This window comes from Pseudorca crassidens, chromosome 3 (genome assembly GCF_039906515.1).
Source record: "Pseudorca crassidens isolate mPseCra1 chromosome 3, mPseCra1.hap1, whole genome shotgun sequence".
Classification (NCBI taxonomy): Eukaryota; Metazoa; Chordata; class Mammalia; order Artiodactyla; family Delphinidae; genus Pseudorca; species Pseudorca crassidens.
The window spans coordinates 122,506,067-122,527,119 of NC_090298.1; the positions used below are offsets into that span (position 1 = coordinate 122,506,067).

General features: G+C 43.4%; 1 protein-coding gene across 3 annotated transcripts in view; it reads left to right on the forward strand.

The window, feature by feature from the left end:
- Positions 1 to 21,053, forward strand: part of SH3RF2 (SH3 domain containing ring finger 2) — a 143,275-nt gene that overhangs the window by 99,384 nt on the left and 22,838 nt on the right. For 2 of the 3 annotated variants that reach the window (XM_067732143.1, XM_067732142.1), the window contains exons 6-8: positions 9,972 to 10,063; positions 11,597 to 11,767; positions 18,821 to 19,071. In XM_067732143.1, the coding sequence (XP_067588244.1) occupies positions 9,972 to 10,063; positions 11,597 to 11,767; positions 18,821 to 19,071 (514 nt within the window). The remainder of the gene's footprint in view (positions 1 to 9,971; positions 10,064 to 11,596; positions 11,768 to 18,820; positions 19,072 to 21,053) is intronic. The other variant, XM_067732144.1, reaches the window with a different exon arrangement.

The following is a 21,053-nucleotide window of genomic DNA, read 5'->3' on the forward strand; positions in this document are numbered from 1 at the left end:
ATGGACATTTAGGTTGCTTCCGTGACCTGGCTATTGTAAACAGTGCTGCAATGAACATTGGGGTGCATGTGTCTCTTTGAATTATGGTTTTCTCTGGGTACATGCCCAGTAGTGGGATTGCTGGATCATATAGTAATTCTATTTTTAGTTTTTTAAGGAACCTCCATACTGTTCTCCATAGTGGTTATATCAATTTACATTCCCACCAACAGTGCAAGAGGGTTCCCTTTCCTCCACACCCTCTCCAGCATTTGTTCTTTGTAGATTTTCTGATAATGCCCATTCTAACTGGTTTGAGGTGATACCTCATTGTAGTTTTGATTTGCATTTCTCTAATCATTACTGATGTTGAGCAACTTTTCATGTGCTTCTTAGCCATCTGTGAGTCTTCCTTGCAGAAATGTCTATGTAGGTCTTTGGCCCACTTTTGAATTGGGTTGTTTGTTTTTTTAATATTGAGCTGTTTATATATTTTGGAGATTAATCCTTTGTCCATTGATTTATTTGCAAATATTTTCTCCCATTCTGAGGATTGTCTTTTCATCTTGTTTATGGTTTCCTTTGCTGTGCAAAAGCTTTGAAGTTTCATTAGGTCTCATTTGTTTATTTTTGTTTTTATTTCAATTACTCTAGGAGGAGGATGAAAAAATATCTTCCTGTGATTTATGTCACAGAGTGTCCTTCCTATGTTTTCCTCTAAGAGTTCTATAGTGTCCAGTCTTACATTTAGGTCTCTAACCCATTTTGAGTTTATTTTTGTGTATAGTGTTAGGGAGTGTTCTAATTTCATTCTTTTACATGTAGCTGTCCAGTTTTCCCAGCACCACCTACTGAGGAGACTGTCTTTTCTCCATTGTATATCCTTGCCTCCTTTGTCATAGATTAGCTGACCATAGGTGCGTGGGTTTATCTCTGGGCTTTCTATCTTGTTACATTGATCTATATTTCAGTTTTTGTGCCAGTAACATATTGTCTTGATTACTGTAGCTTTGTAGTATAATCTGAAGTCAGGGAGTCTGATTCCTCCAGCTCCACTTTTTTCCCTCAAGACTGCTTTGGATATTCAGGGTCTTTTGTGCCTCCATACAAATTTTAAGATTTTTTATTGTAGTTCCGTAAAAAATGCCATTGGTAATTTCATAGGGATTGCATTGAATCTGTAGATTGCTTTGGCTAGTATAGTCATTTTCACAATATTGATTCTTCCAATGCAAGAACATGGTATATCTCTCCATCTGTTGGTATCATCTTTAATTTCTTTCATCAGTGTCTTATAGTTTTCTGCATACAGGTCTTTTGTCTCCCTAGGTAGGTTTTTTCCTCGGTATTTTATTCTTTTTTTTGCAGTGGTAAATGGGAGAGTTTCCTTAATTTCACTTTCAGATTTTTCATCATTAGTATATAGGAATACAGGAGATTTCTGTGCATTAATTTTGTATCCTACAACTTTACCAAATTCATTGATTAGCTCTAGTAGTTTTCTGGTGGCATCTTTAGGATTCTCTATGTATAGTATCATGTCTGCAAACAGTGACAGCTTTACTTCTTCTTTTCCAATTTGTATTCCTTTTATTTCTTTTTCTTCTCTGATTGCTGTGGCTAGGACTTCCAAAACTATGTTCAATACTAGTGGTGAGAGTGAACATCCTTGTCCTGTTCCCGATCTTAAGGAAATGCTTTCAGTTTTTCACCATTGAGAATGATGTTCGCTGGGGTTTGTCATATGTGGCCTTTATTATGTTGAGGTAGGTTCCCTCTATGCCCACTTTCTGGAGAGTTTTTTTCGTTTTAACCATTTTTAAAAATATTTATTTAGTTATATTTTTGGTTGTGTTGGGTCTTCGCTGCTGCGTGCGGGCTCCCTCCAAAAGCGGCGAGCAGGGGCCACCCCTCTTTGCGGTGCACAGGCCTCCCACTGTGGTGGCCTCTCCTGCCATGGAGCAGGAGGCTCCAGGTGTGCAGACTTCAGTAGTGGTGGCACACAGGCTCAGCAGGCTCCAGAACACAGGCTCGGCAGTTGTGGCACACAGGCCCAGTCTGGAGAGTTTTTATCATAAATTGGTGTTGAATTTTGTCAAGAGCTTTTTCTGCATCTACTGAGATGATCATATGGTTTTTCTTCTTCAATTTGTTAATATGCTATATCACATTGATTGATTTGCGTATATTGAAGAATCCTTGCATCCCTGGGATAAATCCCACTTGATCATTGTGTATGATCCTTTTAATGTGTTTTTGGATTCCGTTTGCTAGTAATTTGTTGAGGATTTTTGTATCTATATTCATCAGTGACATTGGTCTGTAATTTTCTTTTTTTGTAGTATCTTTGTCTGGTTTTGGTATCAGGGTGATAGTGGCCTCATAGAATGAGTTTGGGAGTGTTCCTTCCTCTGCAATTCTTTGGAAGAGTTTGAGAAGGATGGGTGTCAGCTCTTCTCTAAATGTTTGATAGAATTCACCTGTGAAGCCATCTGGTCCTGGACTTCGATTTGTTGGAAGATTTTTAATCACAGTTTCAATTTCATTACTTGTGATTGGTCTGTTCATATTTTCTATTTCTTCCTGGTTCAGTCTTGGAAGGTTATACCTTTCTAGGAATTTGTCCATTTCTTCCAGGTTGTCTATTTTATTGGCATAGCGTTGCTTGTAGTAGTTGCTTAGGATGCTTTGTATTTCTGCGGTGTCTTTTGTAACTTCTCCTTTTTCGTTTTTAATTTTATTGATTTGAGTCCTCTCCCTCTTTTTCTTGATGAGTCTGGCTAACGGTTTATCCATTTTGTTTATCTTCTCAAAGAACCAGCTTTTAGTTTTATTGATCTTTGCTATTGTTTTCTTTGTTTCTATTTTATTTATTTCTCCTCTGATCTTTATGATTTCCTTCCTTCTGCTAAATTTGGGTTTTGTTTGTTCTTCTTCCTCTAGTTCCTTTAGGTGTAAGGTTAGATTGTTTGAGATTTTTCTTGTTTCTTGAGGTAGGCTTGTATAGCTACAAACTTCTCTCTTGGAACTGCTTTTGCTGCATCCCATAGGTTTTGGGTCTTCGTGTTTTCATTGTCATTTTTCTCTAGGTATTTTTTGATTTCCTCTTTGATTTCTTCAGGGATCTCTTGGATATTTAGTAACGTACTGTTTAGCCTCCATGTGTTTGTGTTTTTTCGGTTTTTCCCCTGTAATTCATTTTTAATCTCATGGTGTTGTGGTCAGAAAAGATGCTTGATATGATTTCAATTTTCTTAAATTTACCAAGGCTTGATTTGTGACCGAAGATGTGATCTATCCTGGAGAATGTTCCGTGCTCACTTGAGAATAACGTGTAATCTGCTGTTTTGGGATGGAATGTCCTATAAATATAAATTAAATCTATCTGGTCTATTGTATCATTTAAAGCTTCTGTTTCCTTATTTATTTTCATTTTGGATGATCTGTCCATTGGTGTGAGGTGTTAAAGTCCCCCACTATTATTGTGTTACTGTCAATTTCCCCTTTTAGAGCTGTTAGCAGTTGCCTTATGTATTGAGGTGCTCCTATGTTGGGTGCATATATATTTAAAATTGTTATATCTTCTTCTTGGATTGATCCCTTGATCATTATGTAGTGTCCTTCCTTGTCTCTTGTAACATTCTTTATTTTAAAGTCTATTTTATCTGATATGAGTATTGTTACTCCAGCTTTCTTTTGATTTCCATTTGCATGGAATATCTTTTTCCGTCCCCTAACTTTCAGTCTGTATGTGTCCCTAGGTCTGAAGTGGGTCTCTTGTAGACAGCATATATATGGGTCTTGTTTGTTTATCCATTCAGCAAGCCTGTGCCTTCTGGTTGGAGCATTTAATCCATTCATGTTTAAGGTAATTATCAATATGTATGTTCCTATGACCATTTTCTTAATTGTTTTGGGTTTGTTTTTGTAGGGCTTTTTCTTCTCTTGTGTTTCCTACTTAGAGAAGTTCCTTTAGCATTTGTTGTAGAGCTGGCTTGGTGGTGCTGAATTCTCTTTGCTTTTGCTTGTCTGTAAAGCTTTTGATTTCTCCATCGAATCTGAATGAGATCCTTGCCAGGTAGAGTAATCTTAGTTGTAGATTCTTCCCTTTCATCACTTTAAGTATATCATGCCACATCCTTCTGGCTTGTAGAGTTTCTGCTGAGAAATCAGCTGTTAACCTTATGGGAGTTCCCTTGTATTTTATTTGTTGTTTATCCCTTGGTGCTTTCAATAATTTTTCTTTGTCTTTAATTTTTTCAATTTGATTATTATGTGTCTCGGCATGTTTCTCATTGGGTTTATCCTGTATGGGACTCTCTGCGCTTCCTGGACTTGGGTGTCTATTTCCTTCCCATGTTAGGGAAGTTTTTGACTATAATCTCTTCCAATATTTCCTCTGGTCCTCTCTCTCTCTCCTCCTTCTGGGACCCCTATAATGTGAATGTTGTTGAATTTAATGTTGTCCCAGACGTCTCTTAGGTTGTCTTCATTTCTTTTTTCTTTTTTCTTTTTTTTGCGGTACGCGGGTCTCTCACTGTTGTGGCCTCTCCCGTTGTGGAGCACAGGCTCCAGATGCGCAGGCTCAGCGGCCATGGCTCTCGGGCCCAGCCGCTCCGTGGCATGTGGAATCTTCCCAGACCGGTGCACAAACCCATGTCCCCTGCATCGGCAGGCGGACTCCCAACCACTGCGCCACGAGGAAAGCCCCGTCTTCATTTCTTTTCACTCTTTTTTCTTTATTCTGTTCAGCAGCAGTGAATTCCACCATTCTGCCTTCCAGGTCACTTATCCATTCTTCTACCTCAGTTATTCTGTTATTGATTCCTTCTAGTGTATTTTTCATTTCAGTTATTGTATTGTTCATCTCTGTTTGTTTGTTCTTTAATTCTTCTAGGTCTTTGTTAAACATTTCTTGCATCTTCTCGATCTTTGCCTCCATTCTTTTTCCGAGGTCCTGGATCATCTTTACTATCATTATTCTGAATTCTCTTTCTGGAAGATTGCCTATGTCCACTTCATTTAGTTGTTTTTTGGGGGTTTTATCTTGTTCCTTCATCTGGTACATAGCCCTCTGCCTTTTCATCTTGTCTATCTTTCTGTGAATGTGGTTTTTGTTCCACAGGCTGCAGGATTGTAGTTCTTCTTGCTTCTGCTGTCTGCCGTCTGGTGGATGAGGCTACCTAAGAGGCTTGTGCAAGTTTCCTGATGGGAGGGACTGGTGCTGGATAGAGGTGGCTGTTGCTCTGGTGGGCAGAGCTCAGTAAAACTTTAATCTGCTTGACTGCTGATGGGTGGGGCTGGGTTCCCTGTGTTCGTTGTTTGGCCTGAGGTGACCCAACACTGGAGCCTGCAGGCTCCTTGGTTGGGCTAATGGCAGACTCTGTGGGGGCTCACACCAAGGAGTCCTTCCCAGAACTTCTGCTCCCAGTGTCCTTGTCCTCACGGTGAGCCACAGCCACCCATCACCTCTGCAGGAGACCCTCCAACACTAGCAGGGAGGTCTGGTTCAATCTCCCCTGGGGTCACTGCTCCTTCCTCTGGTTCCCGATGTGCACACTACTTTGTGTATGCCCTCCAAGAGTGGAGTTCTGTTTCCCCCAGTCCTGTCAAGTCCTGCAATCAAATCCCAGTAGGCTTCAAAGTCTGATTGTCTACAAACTCCTCCTCCCATTGCCAGACCCCCAGGTTTGGAAGCCTGACGTGGGGCTCAGCACCTTCACTCCAGTGGGTGGACTTCTGTGGTATAAGTGTTCTCCAGTTTGTGAGTCACCCACCCAGAAGTTATGGGATTTGATTTTATTGGGATTGCGCCCCTCCTACCATCTCATTGTGGCTTTTCCTTTGTCTTTGGATGTGGGGTATCTTTTTTGGTGAGTTCCAGTGTCTTCCTGTCGATGATTGTTCAGCAGTTAGCTATGATTCTGGTGTTCTCACAAGAGGGAGTGAGAGTACATCCTTCTACTCCGCCATCTTGGCTCAGGCTCTCTCGTCATCTTCTACTTGTTGGTCAAGTTCCTCTAGGTCAGGAGTGCATGTATATTTTCAAATTAGTGTTTTTTGTTGTTTTTTTGTTTGTTTGTTTTGGACATACACCCAGGAGTTTAATTGCTGGTTCATATGTTAGTTCTATTTTTATTTTTTTGATAAACCTCCATACTGTTTTCCACAGTGGCTGCACCACAGTGGCTCCCACCAACAGTGTACAGAGGTTTACTTTTCTCCATATCCTCACCAACATTTGTTATTTGTGTCCTTTTTGATGATAGCCATTGTCACAGGTGTGAGGTGATATCTCATTGTGGTTTAGTTTTGCATTTCCCTGATGATTAGCAATGTTGAGCATCTTTTCAACATGCCTGTTGGCCATCTGCATTTCCTCTTTGGAAGCATATCTATTTAGACCTTCTGCCCATTTTTAATCGGTTGTTTGTTTTTTTGATGTTGAGTTGTATGAATTGTTTACATATGTTGGATAGTAATCCCTTATTGGTCATATCATTTGCAAATATCTTCTGTCATTCAGTAGGTTGTCTTTTCATTTTGTCAATGGCTACATTTGCTGTGCAAAAGCTTTTAAGTTAATTAGGTCCCATTTGTTTACTTTTGCTTTTATCTCCTTTACTTTAGAAGACAGATCCAAAAAAATATTGCTACAATTTATGTCAAAGAGTGTTCTGCCTATGTTTTCCTCTAGGAGTTTTATAGTACCCAGTCTTACACTTAGGTCTTTAATCCATTTAGAGTTTATTTTTCTACATAGCAGGTGGACTCTCAACCACTGTGCCACCAGGGAACCCCCCTTTCTTTTATATGTAGCTGTCCAGTTTTCCCAGCATCACTTATTGAACAGAGACTGTCTTTTCTCCATTGTATAGTCTTGTCTCCTTTGTCATAGATTAATTGAACGTAAGTGTGTGGGTTTATTTCTTGCTCTTTATCCTGTTCCATTGATCTGTGTATCCGTTTTTGTGCCAGTACAATACTGTTTTGATGACTATAGGTTTGTAGTATAGTCTGAAGTCAAGGAGTTTCATTCCTTCAGCTCTGTTCTTCTTTCTCAAGATTGTTTTGGCTATTCGGGGTCTTTTGTGTTTCCATACAAATTTTTAAATTATTTGTTCTAGTTCTGTGAAAAATGCCATTGGTATTTTGAAAGAGATTGCAATGAAGCTGTAGATTGCCTTGGGTGGTATGGTCATTTTAACAATATTGATTCTTCTAATCCAAGAACACAGTATATCTTTCCATCTATTTGTGTCATCTTTGATTTCTTTCATCAGCGTCATAGTTTTCAGAGTACAGGTCTTTTGCCTCCTTAGGTAGGTTTATTCCTAGGTATTTTATTCTTTTTGATGCTGTGGTAAATGGGATTGTTTTCTTAATTTCTCTTTCTGATCTTTCATCGTTAGTGTATAGAAATGCAACAGGTTTCTGTACATTAATTTCATATCCTGCAACTTTACCAAATTCATTGATGAGCTCTAGTAGTTTTTCTGGTGGTGTCTTTAGGATTTTCTACTCATAGTATTATGCCATTTGCAAACGAGCAGTTTTACTTCTTCCTTTCCAATTTGGATTCCTTTTATTTCTTTTTCTTCTCTGATTGCCATGGCTAGGACTTCCAAAATTATGTTGAATATAAGTGGCGAAAGTGGACATCCTTGTCTTGTTCCTGATCTTAGAGGAAATGCTTTCAACTTTTCATCATTGAGTACGATGTTAGCTGTGGGTTTGCCATATATGGCCCTTACTGTGTTGAGGTATGTTCCCTCTTTGCCTGCTTTCTGGAGAGTTTTTATCATAAATGGATGTTGAATTTTATCATATGCTTTTACTACATCTACTGAGATGATCATATGCTTTTTGGCATCTTTTTTTAAAGCTTATTAAAATATATTTCACATAACATACATTTAAGCCATTTAAGATGTACAAGTCAGTGGTTTTTAATATATTCACAGATATGTGCAACCATTTTCACCACAATTTTACGATATGTCATCACCTCAAAAAGAAACCCTGTACCCTTAACTATTATTCCTATATCCCCAGCCCCTGGAAACTACTAATCTACTTTCTATATAGATTTGCCTCTTCTGGTCATTTCATATAAATGGAATTATGTAATGTTTTTTGTGTCTGACTCCTTTCAATTAGCATAATGTTTTCAAGGCTTATCCATGTTCTGGCATATATCAATACTTCATTTCTTTTATGGTTGAATAATATTCCACTGTATGGATATACCACATTTTGTTTATTCATTCATTAGTCAATGGACATTTGGGTTATTTCCACCTTTTGTCTATTATAAATAATGCTGCTGTAAAATTCATGCACAAGCTTTAGTGTGGACATATGTTTTCATCTCTCTTGGGTATTGGACTTACTGGGTCATATGGTAATTCTATGTTTAGTCATTTGAGGAACTGCAAAACTATTTTCCAAAGGGCCTGAACCATTTTACGTTTCCACCAACACTGTATGAGGGTTTTGATTTCTCTACATTCTTGCCAACACTTGTTACTATCTGACTAGAATAGTTTTCTGATCCTATACCTGGATTGAAATGTCACACATACATACGCAGCCATACATATATTTCCACAGTCATTGGCACACACATAAAACTATACCCATTCATATTTGCACACACCTCTAGAGTTTACATACCTACACACATAATTCCAGATAGACACTTACAACCATACATACATATAATCACACAGAGTATACATGCTTATCAATCCACAGACCCACATATGTGAACATAATCAGACATACAATAGACCAGTGCCATCATACATGTACATACAATTGTCATGGGTTCTGAAAAAGCATAAGCAATTGTAGAAAGAACCAGAGATACATATACTCGGTAATGGATTAGCAACTGCCCAAACACACATATGCAAATAATAGTTATACCCACAAAAGCATAGTCGTAAAAAGGCACACATATGTAGCTAACATCGCTTATGAGTCAACAACTGAAGACAGATTGAATGTATTTACTCTGGATGGCATGGAGATGGTTGAGGTTTCATTAGTCCTTGGTGGACTGGGTAGAAAGATCTTTTTGTTCATTTATTCATTCTTTAAGCTACAAGTACATATTGGGCACATAAGAAATACAATGATGAAAAAGACATAGTCCCTGCCCTCATGGAACTTACAGTCTAGTGATGGGGGATGGTCCATAACTAAACAAGGAAACAATCACAGCCTGTGATATATGCCAAGAAGGAAATGAGCAAGGTAAGATGTTAGACAACAGGCAAGGTGCCAGGATAATAGGCAGTTTCCGATACTTTTAGCATTATTCCTCCCTCTTTCATCCTGGAAAAGTAAAGAGGATGCAGATTTACCTTCCTTAAGTCACTGGGTAAACTGGTGTGTGTGTGTGAGTGTGTGTGTCTGTGTGTGTGTTAATACTGATAGTGTGGGCTCAGGACCTAGACAACCTGGTTTAAAAGTTTGTTTCATACTAGTTAGGTAACTTTTCTTTCCCTCAGTTTCTCATCCAAAAATAGGGATGATAATAGTCCCTTTAATAAGGATTAAATTAGCTGATACTTGTAAAGCTCTTAAAACTGCCTGGCGAGTGTTAAGTTCTCAGTATTAGCTATTGTATCATTTTATGAGAATAGGTTTTCATAGAGGGAGGTGAGTGAAGTGGGAGATGGGTAGGGAGGGGCCCAGGGAAGAGATCGAGGATCCTGGCAGTACCCTGTTGACTGTAACCTAGACAGGTCTTCTCCTCTGCCCTCTCTGAGCAGTCTTTTGGATTGCGACCCTGGCATGCCACCCCAGCAAACGATAAACCAATCTACCACCACTCGGCTCTGCCTACAGCCCCAAACCACAGAGAAGACACATGCTGGGTGGTGCCAGGCGTGGCCCTTGGTTTTTGGTCGTGTCAGGCTGCCTCTGCTGTGGGCCTGGCTGGTGATGTTCACTGGTTCTGCCTGGCTTTTCTGTCTGTGTAGGTCAGCACTTATCACCCTGCACCTGCCTCCCCAGGACATTCCACGGCCATCATCAGTCTGCCCGGCTCCCAGCAACACCTCTCAGCTAACATGTGAGTAAAAAAAGTTCAACCCTCCACTCCCGGTCCTGGCATAGAGGGGTCATCTTTGCCATCCCTCTGCCATCAAGCATCCCCCATCCCCAACCAACACATCCAGAGAGATAACAGCTCCCCTTCTTTTACAACCTCCAAAGGGAATAATGGTGAAAAACACAAATTACCAAACCACATCATCCTGGCTCATTATTTTACAAAAGTAGAAAGAGACTGGAAGATTATATACCAAAACATTACAGGAAGCTTAGGTACTGAGCAATTTCTATTGTCTTCCTTTAGATTCACAATGCAAGGTCATCAATAGATGTTGCTCTAGTAATCAGCAAGAAATAAATACAGCATTTTAGAGGGGAAAGGAACCTTGCAGATGGGAACACTCTCCTAGCCCCTTTGATAAAACCGTTCAGTGCCTCACAGTCCATAGAGTCTAGAAGGACTTCCTAACATCCAGCCTGAGGCCATACACTGGTAACCCCGAACCTGGCAAGCCAAAGTGGGTTATTTTATTTTATTTTTTTTTGCGGTACGTGGGCCTCTCACTGTTGTGGCCTCTCCCGTTGCGGAGCACAGGCTCCGGACGCACAGTCTCAGGCCACGGCTCATGGGCCCAGCCGCTCTGCGGCACGTGGGATCCTCCCGGACCGGGACACGAATCCGTGTCCCCTGCATCGGCAGGCGGACTCTCAACCACTGTGCCACCAGGGAAGCCCCAAAGTGGGTTATTTTTAATGCCTTTAGTCGGGCAGTTATTCTCCTACCACAGCCTCACTATTGCCCAGGGTCTTCACCCCCTGGCTTATACCTGGATATCACCTGCCCAACTCCTGTGTGGACTTCAGAGAGGCAAGTCACTGCTCTAACCCGAGAGCATTTCTACCATGTTTCAAGCCCATTCTCCTCCATGCCAACATGCAGCCAGTATTCCACTGCGTGCCAAACACTGAAATTAACACCCGCCTCCCATTTTCCCATGTCCATCTCTGGCCTACATTAAGCTAAGCTCCTCGGGCCATTCCTGGGGGTCACACCTGTCCCTACCCTTAGGAGAGGGAGTGGATCAGAGAGGTTTCTCTTCTGACCCCTCAGTTCCCTGAACCTTGATGGCTGTGACCATTGTCTTGGGGGATACTCTAAGCAGTGTGAAAAAGCATCCTAGATAGAACCATCACTTCCAGGTTTGAGACCCAGCTCTGCCACTGATTCCTGGTCATCAGCTCCTTTCTCTATTCTAGACCAGTTTCCCCACTGTCAAAGTGCTGATGTGACCTAAATGAGTGATTTGCAGCTGTGGGGCACTCTGTGGAGGAGCAGGGAGGAGGTGGGGGCAGGGATCTGGGCGCCTTCACTGCTACTTCAACCAGGCTCCACCACTTTCATCTGCCTTACATAGTGAGATTTCAGTTCTTAAAAGGTGTTGTTGCTAAACACCGGGCAGGTGGGCTCTAAGTTTTCCTCTCGCTTCACCCTTCACTGGTTCCAGGCCTTCCGCTCACCAGCTTCCTTTACCAGTTCCTTTTGTCTCCCCAGGTTTGTAGCCCTGCACTCCTACTCAGCCCATGGACCTGACGAACTGGACCTGCAGAAGGGAGAGGGCATCAGGGTCCTGGGGAAGTACCAGGATGGCTGGCTCAGGGGTGTCTCCTTGGTGACCGGGCGAGTCGGCATCTTCCCCAACAACTATGTCATCCCCATTTTCAGGTGGGTCCTCTCCAATCTCAGGCATCAGAGGGTCAGGTCACCTAGGCCAGGGGCCATCTGTGGGTTGAATCTCTGAAGGACTCAATGCCCTTTCAGAGTAAGGGCCAAGAAACAGCTTTTGCTCTAGTACCCTCCTAACACTTAACTTAAAAAAAAAAATAGCAGAATAGTTATCTTTTAAATAGCTCTTCACATTTTATAAGCACTTTTGCATCTCTTAACTCATTGGCTATGCTCAAGAATCTTGTTTAAGGTAGATGTTATTTTACAGATGAGGAAATTGATGTGCAGAGTTAACCAGTCTGCTCAAGAACTAGATTTCAGGTTTTCTACTATATAATCCCCCCCCCAATCGCACCTCACACCCTGCACCCTGACACTTCACAATCATGGCACAATGCAAAAACACAATGATCAGAAGACCTCTTGGAGCACCTTGGGAGACTTCCCAGGATTCTGGTCCATTAGGCAGGGTTTTTGTGACTCAGACCACTACCCATCCATCCACACCCCAGGTCACATGCTAGTTACCCTGAAGATCTTCTTCCCAAACAGCTTTTCTCAATCTTTTTCATTCTCTGGCACATTCATCAATTTCACTGGCATACAGTTTGTCCAGCCACCTCATATGACCACAACTACACACAGACCCCAAAACTATCCATGGTTCCTCCTACCCCCATCCCCATAAGTCCAGGCAAAGCCTGTCACAAGGTAGTAAGACCATCACTACATATACACTCTGTCTTTATGACATATCAGAGTCACAACTCCAAGGAAAGGGAAAAATCCCATTTTACTCTCTGGGGGTCAGAGCTAGAGTCATATATGGCCAGTTTTGGGGACTTTCATGTAGGCGGGGCAGTGTGTCCAGTGGAGGGCAGCAATGGTGAGGAGACAGAAACTACATCACTGGAGAAACCTATAAAGAAAGTAGGATTATTTGAGCTACAGAAGACAAGGGTCACAGGGACCATAACAGAATGTGTAGACCAGGAAGTAGATTTGTTCCATGAGGAGACAGTGAACCAGTGAATACAACTTAGAAGGTTCCGGTTCAATAAAAGACTGCACTTTCTAACCCATGGATTTTTCTAATCAGTCTGGCTGGTGAGGTGGTGGATCCCCTTTCTAGAAAGACTACAGGTAAATTGTGGGTTCCAACAGATCCAGGCAAAAAGATTTCTTCACATGCCAGAAAATTGGAATAGAGGATCACAGTTACTCCTTTCAAATGGAAGGTTCTTGGAATTTGTTAGAAAACTGCAAAATCTCCAAAGGCAAACTAAGGATGTCTACAACTGATGCTTTAATTCATTTATTCAACAAATATGTACTGAGCACTATATGTCAGGTACGTTTTTAGATGCTGGAGAAACGCCAGTGAATAAAAGACACAGTATCCTCGCCCAGTGGAGCTTACATTCTAGTGGGACAGACAGACAATAAACAAGGCATATAAGTAATATATGTGGCGTGCTAATGATAAGCTCTAAGAAGAACAAAGAAGTCAGGAAAGGGGGATAGAATTTGCGTGGGGGTGATTACAATGTTAATCGCTTGGTCAGAGATGGCCTTACTGAGCGGTAAGAAGGTAGAATGAAGAAATGAGGGAGGGGTGTTCCAGGCCCAAGGAACAGCAAGTACAGAACAAAGGCCCTGAGGGAGGAGCACGCCTGACATGAAGGCCAATAGGACTGGGTTAGGGAAGTGAGAGGGGGTTAGTAGGTGATGAGGTCGGAATGGTAACAGGGATTCAGATCACACAGAATTTCCTCGGTCATCATGAGGAATTTGGCTTTAACCGATTTATAGGGCTTTGAGCAGAAGCATGACATGATCTAACTTATGTTGTAATCAGAATCCCTCTAGTTGCTGGGTTGAAAGTAAACTATAGATAGGAAAAGGTTGAAGCAGAGAGACTAGTTAAGCAGATATTGTAATAATCCGGTTGGGGGAGGGGGTGATGGTGAAATGAACCAAGGCGCTAGCTGTGGAGGGAGGGAGCAGTGGTTAGATTCTGGGTATATTCTGAAGGTAGAGACAACAGGATTTTCTGACAAATCAAATCCTGGGTGTAAAAGAAGAGAGGATTCATGGTGAGTCCACTTTTTTTTTGCTTTGAGTAACTGGAAGACAGAGTTGCCTTTTACTGAGATGGAGTTGAAAACCAAAAGAGGAACAAACAGGTTTTGAGGTGTTGGGGTGAAGCAAAAGCTTGGTTCGTAGAAGATTAAGTCTCAGATGCCTTAGTATTCCTAGTAAAGACATTGGTAAGCAGTTGAGTATACACGTCTAGCATTTAAGAAAGAGGTCCAGCCTTGAGATGGTATTTAAAGCCCTAAGACTAGATGAGATCATCATGATAGGACCCACTGAGATGGAGAGAAGGACAGTGATCCAGGAGCTCAATTCCTCAAGGAAAGAGGGGAAATGATGGCTCCAACACGGCAGGGTGGTAGGTGGTGGAGTCTAATCATGTGAACCCAAGCTGGGAAGTCTTGAGAAGTCCCTCCAGTGGGAGGATGATCCAGAAGTGACAACAAAGAGCAAGGACCTACCCTAACTCATGAACAGTCTTCCATGGAATCTTATCATGAATGCTCTAGGGACCACCTCTACTACTGGGGAATTTGCTTATGCATCAGGCCTTAGCCCAAAGTCCTGGATATTCCATGAAAAAAACATTAAAAGAAGAGTGACCATATAACTTACCATCCAAACTAGGATGCTTTTGAGATAAAAGAGGGACACTCTACCAGGAGAGCAGGTGTAAACTGAGACTCTCCCAGGAAAACCTGGACGTAAGGTCACCCTAACTAGAATGCATGTAGGACTCCATTCCAGTGTACTTCAAGGCTCCAGCTTCCCGTTCTCTCCTTCTTGGCTTTTCTCCAAGTTAGATCTGTTCTTGGGCGAGTCATGAGCATCTAGACTCACCCGCTCCATGATGGCCACGTGTTAGGCAGTGGATGGAGTTTCAGCACCAGCATAGTTTGCCATGAGTCCATCCCCACCCCCAGCTCATAGAAACCTGCATATGTGCATATACTGAGATGCTACTTATGCTGATGTGTGTGTTTGCTTCTAGAGAGCCAGCATTTCTAAAACGGAAAGTCCCTGTCACAGTATAATCTCCTGAGGGCTATTAGGTGACAGTAGATCAATGCTTTCTGTGTGTATGTGTTTTCCTTGACAGCCTCTCAGATGCAGAGAAAGTTCCCATCCCCAAAATCTTGGACGCAGATGACATGCTCAGTTTGTCTATCTGGGGGCAGCTCACCCTTGTTCTTAACAACCCTTCCCATTTTGGGAGGTTTAATTCCTCCCGCTTCTCAGGGCTGAATGATGCCATCCTTTGTCAGCTGAGTTTTTCCTACCGAGTGGGTTGGACTATGTGTGCAAGGCCCCTTTCTGTTCTAACGTTCTGTGTGTGTGAGAGGTTTTGCCCCATTTTTGTTGTCTGTTTGCAGTGATGGCTCTGCACTGCCACCAGCCCCCGTGGTGCACAGGGCTGCCTTTTATAAGACAGCCAGACCTCAAAGGTGTGTAGTGCCCCCTGAGCATTTGAACCTCTGCTCTTACTAGCATCATCTCCTAATGAACTGAGCCAGCCAGAGTTTCAGGATCAATTAGAGAACAGAGTTGACAAAAACGCCAGGGTTTTGATTTACGATTCAGCAAGGGAGCCTTTTAATTACTGAGAGAGGAAAGGCTGCTATGCTGTGTAAAGCTCCAGTCCTCTGTGCTCGGTGGTGCCACCAGCCTGTCCAGCTGTGCCAACCACAACTAAATATCTGCCACCACGACCTAGTTCCCGTATCCCAGAGTTATCCCCTGGCTCAGGTGGTACAGAACACTTGTCACGTTCTCATTCAAGCCCTTCCTAACAGCACCTACATCCCTTTGGTTTCCTCTTCCATGCACAGTCTCGGTAGAGGCATAAGTTTCCTCCCTTTTCAGAGGCTGCAGAAGCCAACTCCTCCCCGCTCCCCTCCCCCTCCTCCTCCCCCTCCTCCGCCTCCTCCCTCCCCTCCCCCTCCTCCTCCTCCTCCTCTTCTCTCCTCCTCCCCCCTCCCCTCCCCCTCCCCCTGCTCCTCCCCCTCCTCCTCCTCCTCCCTCTCCCCCTTCCCCTCATCCCCAACCTCCTCAACTCATCACCACAGGTGAGGGACAGGCTCAGCCTCTTGGGACTTGGAAACATGAACAAGGAAGGAACAAGGGAGGAGAGAATGTGGACAGAGTTGAAGGCCATTCATGGCGGGGACTCAAGGCGCAGCACCTGATTAGACTCTTCCCACCTCCTATCCCTGCTGCCCAGCTCTCAGCAGCCTCCCTTGGATCCTGTTTCCAAGCTCTTTCCGCTCCCTCCTGTCCTCCCAATAAATGCCCTTCTGCCCAATAAGCCAGGATATTTCTCTTTCTGGCAACCTTCACTGGACACATATGCCATCCTGATGCCTAAGGGGTGGAGAAAAGTGACACGAGGGCCACCACTCACTTTCCTTTAACTTTCTACATAGAACTATATAAAGATTGTCATGGTCCAAGCTTTTGCCTTACCAGGAGGTTACTGACAGTGCTGAGCAGGATAGAGCCGCTGTGTGTCATGTCCCTTTCAAATACTGCGCAAGTTCTTAAGGGCTCATATCTCAGGTAGAAAAGGGGACACAGGGACCTGCACACTCAAAGCAGCCCAGCAGAGCAAATCAGAGGCAACACACACACCTCCCACTTAAACCCAGAATGTCTTTCAGTCTCTCCATCTAGAAAACAGGGATCATAATATTTGCAGGTCTAGGGTGTCATGGGGATTAATGAATATATGTTTGCAAAGTGCTTTGATGCTAGAAGAATATGCTGGGTAAGTGCTGAGCTTTTTGCCAAAAGACATAGAGGGACTCAGTGTTGGATGGGAGACTTGAGATTTAGGAGTTTCTGGAATCTGGCCTCATGCTGGGTCCAGAAAAATGAAGTTGCACCTTTGTCTGTAAACAGTTGTCCAAAGAAGGGACTGGTGGGATTAGGCTGGCTTGGGCCTCATTAACTGTATTCTGTCCAGGCTGCTGATGCTGCTGGCAACAAATTTGGAACCTGTCTTTGCTGTTGCCAGTCCATTTTGCAGCATCCAACACTTTGAGGCCTTTGTTTAAAACACAGGTAGGGGCTTCCCTGGTGGTGCAGAGGGTAAGAATCCACCTGCCAATGCAGGGGACACAGGTTTGAGCCCTGGTCCAGGAAGATCCCACATGCCGCAGAGCAAGTAAGCCCGTGCGCCACAACCACTGAGCCTACGCTCTAGAGCCCGCGAGCCACAGTTACTGAGCCCATGTGCCACAACTACTGAAGCCCACACTCCTAGAGCCCATGCTCTGAAACAAGAGAAGCCACTGCAGTGAGAAGCCCACGCAGTGCAACGAAGACCCAGTGCAGCCACAAATAAATAAATAAATTCATTTAAAAGAAACAGGTAGATGCAGACTCTGCCAGGCAAGCCAGTGCTGGGGAGTTCTCTCCAGCCCAGCCTTCAACTCCAGAATGTAGTCTGAGCTCTTCCTGGTGTACAGCCCACTCCGCCTCACTGACTGCATCCCCAGGGGCCAGAAGCAGGCGGAAGGCTGTGGACAGAAGCCCCTCTCTGCAAGCATCAGTTCCCAGCGTGTTTGGCTGCATATGCTTCCTGGGCAGAGTTGGCTGCATTACATGACGGCTTTCCCATCTTGAACAACACTGGTGGCTCGATATTAAACTACATATACTTTTTTAAAGCAAAACAAGGAGAGAAAAGGAGAAATAAGGGGGAATTACCTAAAGAGAAACCTGGAGGCATTGACAGGAAGGAAAATACGTGGAGGGCATCTCTGTGCCGGGGCCTTGGTTGAACTGGTTATCTCCAGGGAATTAGCAGGGGTTATTTAATCAATAGAGTGACAAGGGGATTCATGGACTACTCGGTAGGGGCTGTGATGCTGGGGCAGGATGGTAAAAGGGCAAGAAGGGCATGTAAAATGACACCATTCCCCATGGGGTTCAGGGAGTTGCAGGCTGGAAACATGGACAGGAGATTGGTGTTTTACAAAATATTAACACTGTTCTTAAAAATCAGAGCCTAAGGCTGAAGAATTAGGTCTTATGGAGGCATGTGTAGGGCCTACCAGCTCCTTTAGTTTGTTAATTTTCAAGTAGGATGCAGGGTTTTCCAAATGATGAAGGCTCTAACTAGCCAGTAGGTAGGTAGCTTAGTGGTAGAGCGAGGGGCCAGCCTGGACCTGGGTTCAAATCTCAGATCTATTAATTGCTTGGACAAGTAACGGTAAATCTCTATTTTTTAACCTACAAAACAGTAGCACTAACAGTACCTACCTCAGAAGGCTGTCGAGAAAAACCTGTGAGATGATGTGGGCAGTGTTTGGCCAATGCTGGGTGTTACAGTGGGTATACAGTAAGTGCTTACTATGTGTGAGACAAAATGACTGGCTGCAGTGCTAAAAGCATCATGGCAGCCATTCAACAAACATTTATTAATAAACAATATGTGCAGAACACAGAGGCTATAAAACAAGTCATATAAAATCTCTGCCTTCAAAGAGCTTAGGATCTAGTGGGAAAGTCACTGAAAGAACAAGAAATCGCCTCTGCAAAGCGAAATGAACACATATAAGATCTTGTGCTCTGAACTGAGGGCTGAAGGGACACGGGGTGAAGAGTGATCAGAGCTGGAGTGAAAGATGATGATATTCAAGTCTTCTAGTTCCACCAGGCCTCAGTATGAGACCCCCTCCCCTCCCTCAGCATGCCCACACAGTTATCCAGGTGTGGAAGCTGAGGCCTCCATAGTTAAGCCTGTGATGAAGACAAGTATAAACATATATATATATATATATATATGTATGTATGTAGGTATGTATGGGTAGGAATACGATGAGGAGGGACCACATGTGCTATACAGTTGGGAGCAGATCGTTTTTTTAAAACAGGACTCTTGACTGAACCTTTTCTTTCTCTATTTCTTCTCTTTCACAAAAAAAAAAAAAAAAAAATTTGCACAACCAGAAAGACATCTAGTGTTCCAGACTCCCGGAGCTCTGCTCTCTTCGCCACATGGACGTTATCCACCTCCTCTGTGTCCTCCCAAGGCAGCATTTCAGAAGGTGATCCCCGGCAGAGCCGGCCCTTCAAGTCCGTCTTCGTGCCCACGGCCATAGTCAACCCCGTGCGGAACCTGGCCGGTCTGAGAACCCTGGGGCAGGGCTCCCTCCGCAAAGGGCGGAGCAACATGAGAAAGAGTAAGTGGTGGCAGAGAGGTACGTGCCTAGAGCTAGGGGATGGGGGGATCTCACACTGGCAAACAGAGTGCTTTTTGCAAAAACAAGGATCTTGGCTTTAAAACAAGCCTCTGTGAAGGTTGCTTTACACTTCCCAAATACTGCATTGTTTTATCAGATGAAGCCAAATGGACTCAAGGTCCCCGCCCTCAGTCACTTCATACACGCACGCTGACTGACTGGGATGATACCAGCCCTGAATGCCAACATATAATTAGAGCATGGCCAAGGTGGATGCTGGTTCTTATTAAGACAGGACAACTAAAGCACTTGCTGGATCAATGCTTCTTAAACTGTGCTCCATGGAACCCCTCAGGAGGTGCCAAAAGGGAAACAAGGGGAAGAGGAAAAGAGGAGTCATTGCTAAGAGCCCCTGAATCCCACTTTGTTTAACTAATATATGCACAAGGTAAAAAAATTATATTGTACAAAAGTACATTATATTGTACAAATGTCTCCTTCATATCCTTGCCCCCCAGTCCCAAGTTCTTGTCCATGTACATACATACCTTGTAATCTTAGTACACTGTTCTGCACCTTGGTTTTATTTTTATATAACATCCACATTGCACACATGGCAATTACATAGCTCCTTCATCTTCAAAGCCATGCTTTTATCTCCTAATATATTGAATTTCTGCATAAGGCTTCATTTTCAGGGGTTCTCAAAAAGTGGTTGAAACCATTGTTCTATAAAACATCAAGCCTCTATATTCGTACACCTCTCTAGAAGAAGAAAACAAGCCAAGCAAAGTCAACTTGATTTGTTCTACATCCCCTGACTTAAACTGGGCTCTGCCATCCCTCCTGCTATCTTAAAAAATGATTAAAGCTGGGCTTCCCTGGTGGCGCAGTGGTTGAGAGTCCGCCTGCCGATGCAGGGGACACGGGTTCGTGCCCCGGTCCGGGAGGATCCCACATGCCGTGGAGCGGCTGGGCCCATGGGCCATGGCCGCTGAGCCTGCACATCCGGAGCCTGTGCTCCGTGACAGGAGAGGCCACAACAGTGAGAGGCCCGCGTACCGCAAAAAAAAAAAAAAAAAAAAAAATGATTAAAGGTGAAAATGCAGTACTAGTCAGAGCAAAAGATTCACATGTGGGACAGTATGCCACACAGACATTAAAGCAATTAGTGCCCCAAGACAATTAAAGCAATTATCTTAGTTCTACCCTTTCTCAGTGCTTTCTGATCATCTGCTTGACCACCAATCCCACCGTTGCTTCTTAATTCTAGCCGACAGTGCCTCCCTCCTCACCCTCTCCTCCACCTTCTCCCCACAAAACATACGTGCAATAAGTTATCCCACCGCAAGTTACTGACCTCTTCGGCCTTCAGATTTCTCATTTGCAAAATGAAAATAAAAATAGTACCTACCTCATCAGGGCATTAAATAATTCATTTAACACTAATGGCCCAGTGCCTGGCACATAATAAGCTCTCGAGAAATGTTAGCTATTTTTATAGTATAGCATTTTATCAGTATCAATATTGCTACTGCAGCTAAGCAGATCATGTTGGGTCCCTCCAGAATGTGAATGTAATTCACTTCACTTGTGTTGAAATGTTCACATAGTCTAGACCACTTTTGAATACCGGGGAGAAAAGCCCCTCGGCAATTGTTCACACTTCCTTTCGGACACTCCCTCTCTAACTTTGTGTAGATCTTGATTGGCTTGGAGTTTTGATGCTTGCATTATATGCACATGTAATAAGAAAGCACTAAAGCTCTTGGAAATTAGGAACCCGACAAGATAAGTAGATAAGGCGGTAAACTGATTTTTCACCCATTTCTGAGAGCCTAAGGACAGGTCTGCCTAGTGTGGCTTTGACCTTCCTAGGTCCCAGAGGCTTTCTCTCTCTCCCTTTTCCCAAGGTGAGGATGGTCAAGCTATCAATCTCCCTAAAGCAAAGAGAAATGACAGAGAATTGACTGTATGCATCTCACAGGGCTGTCAGTGGA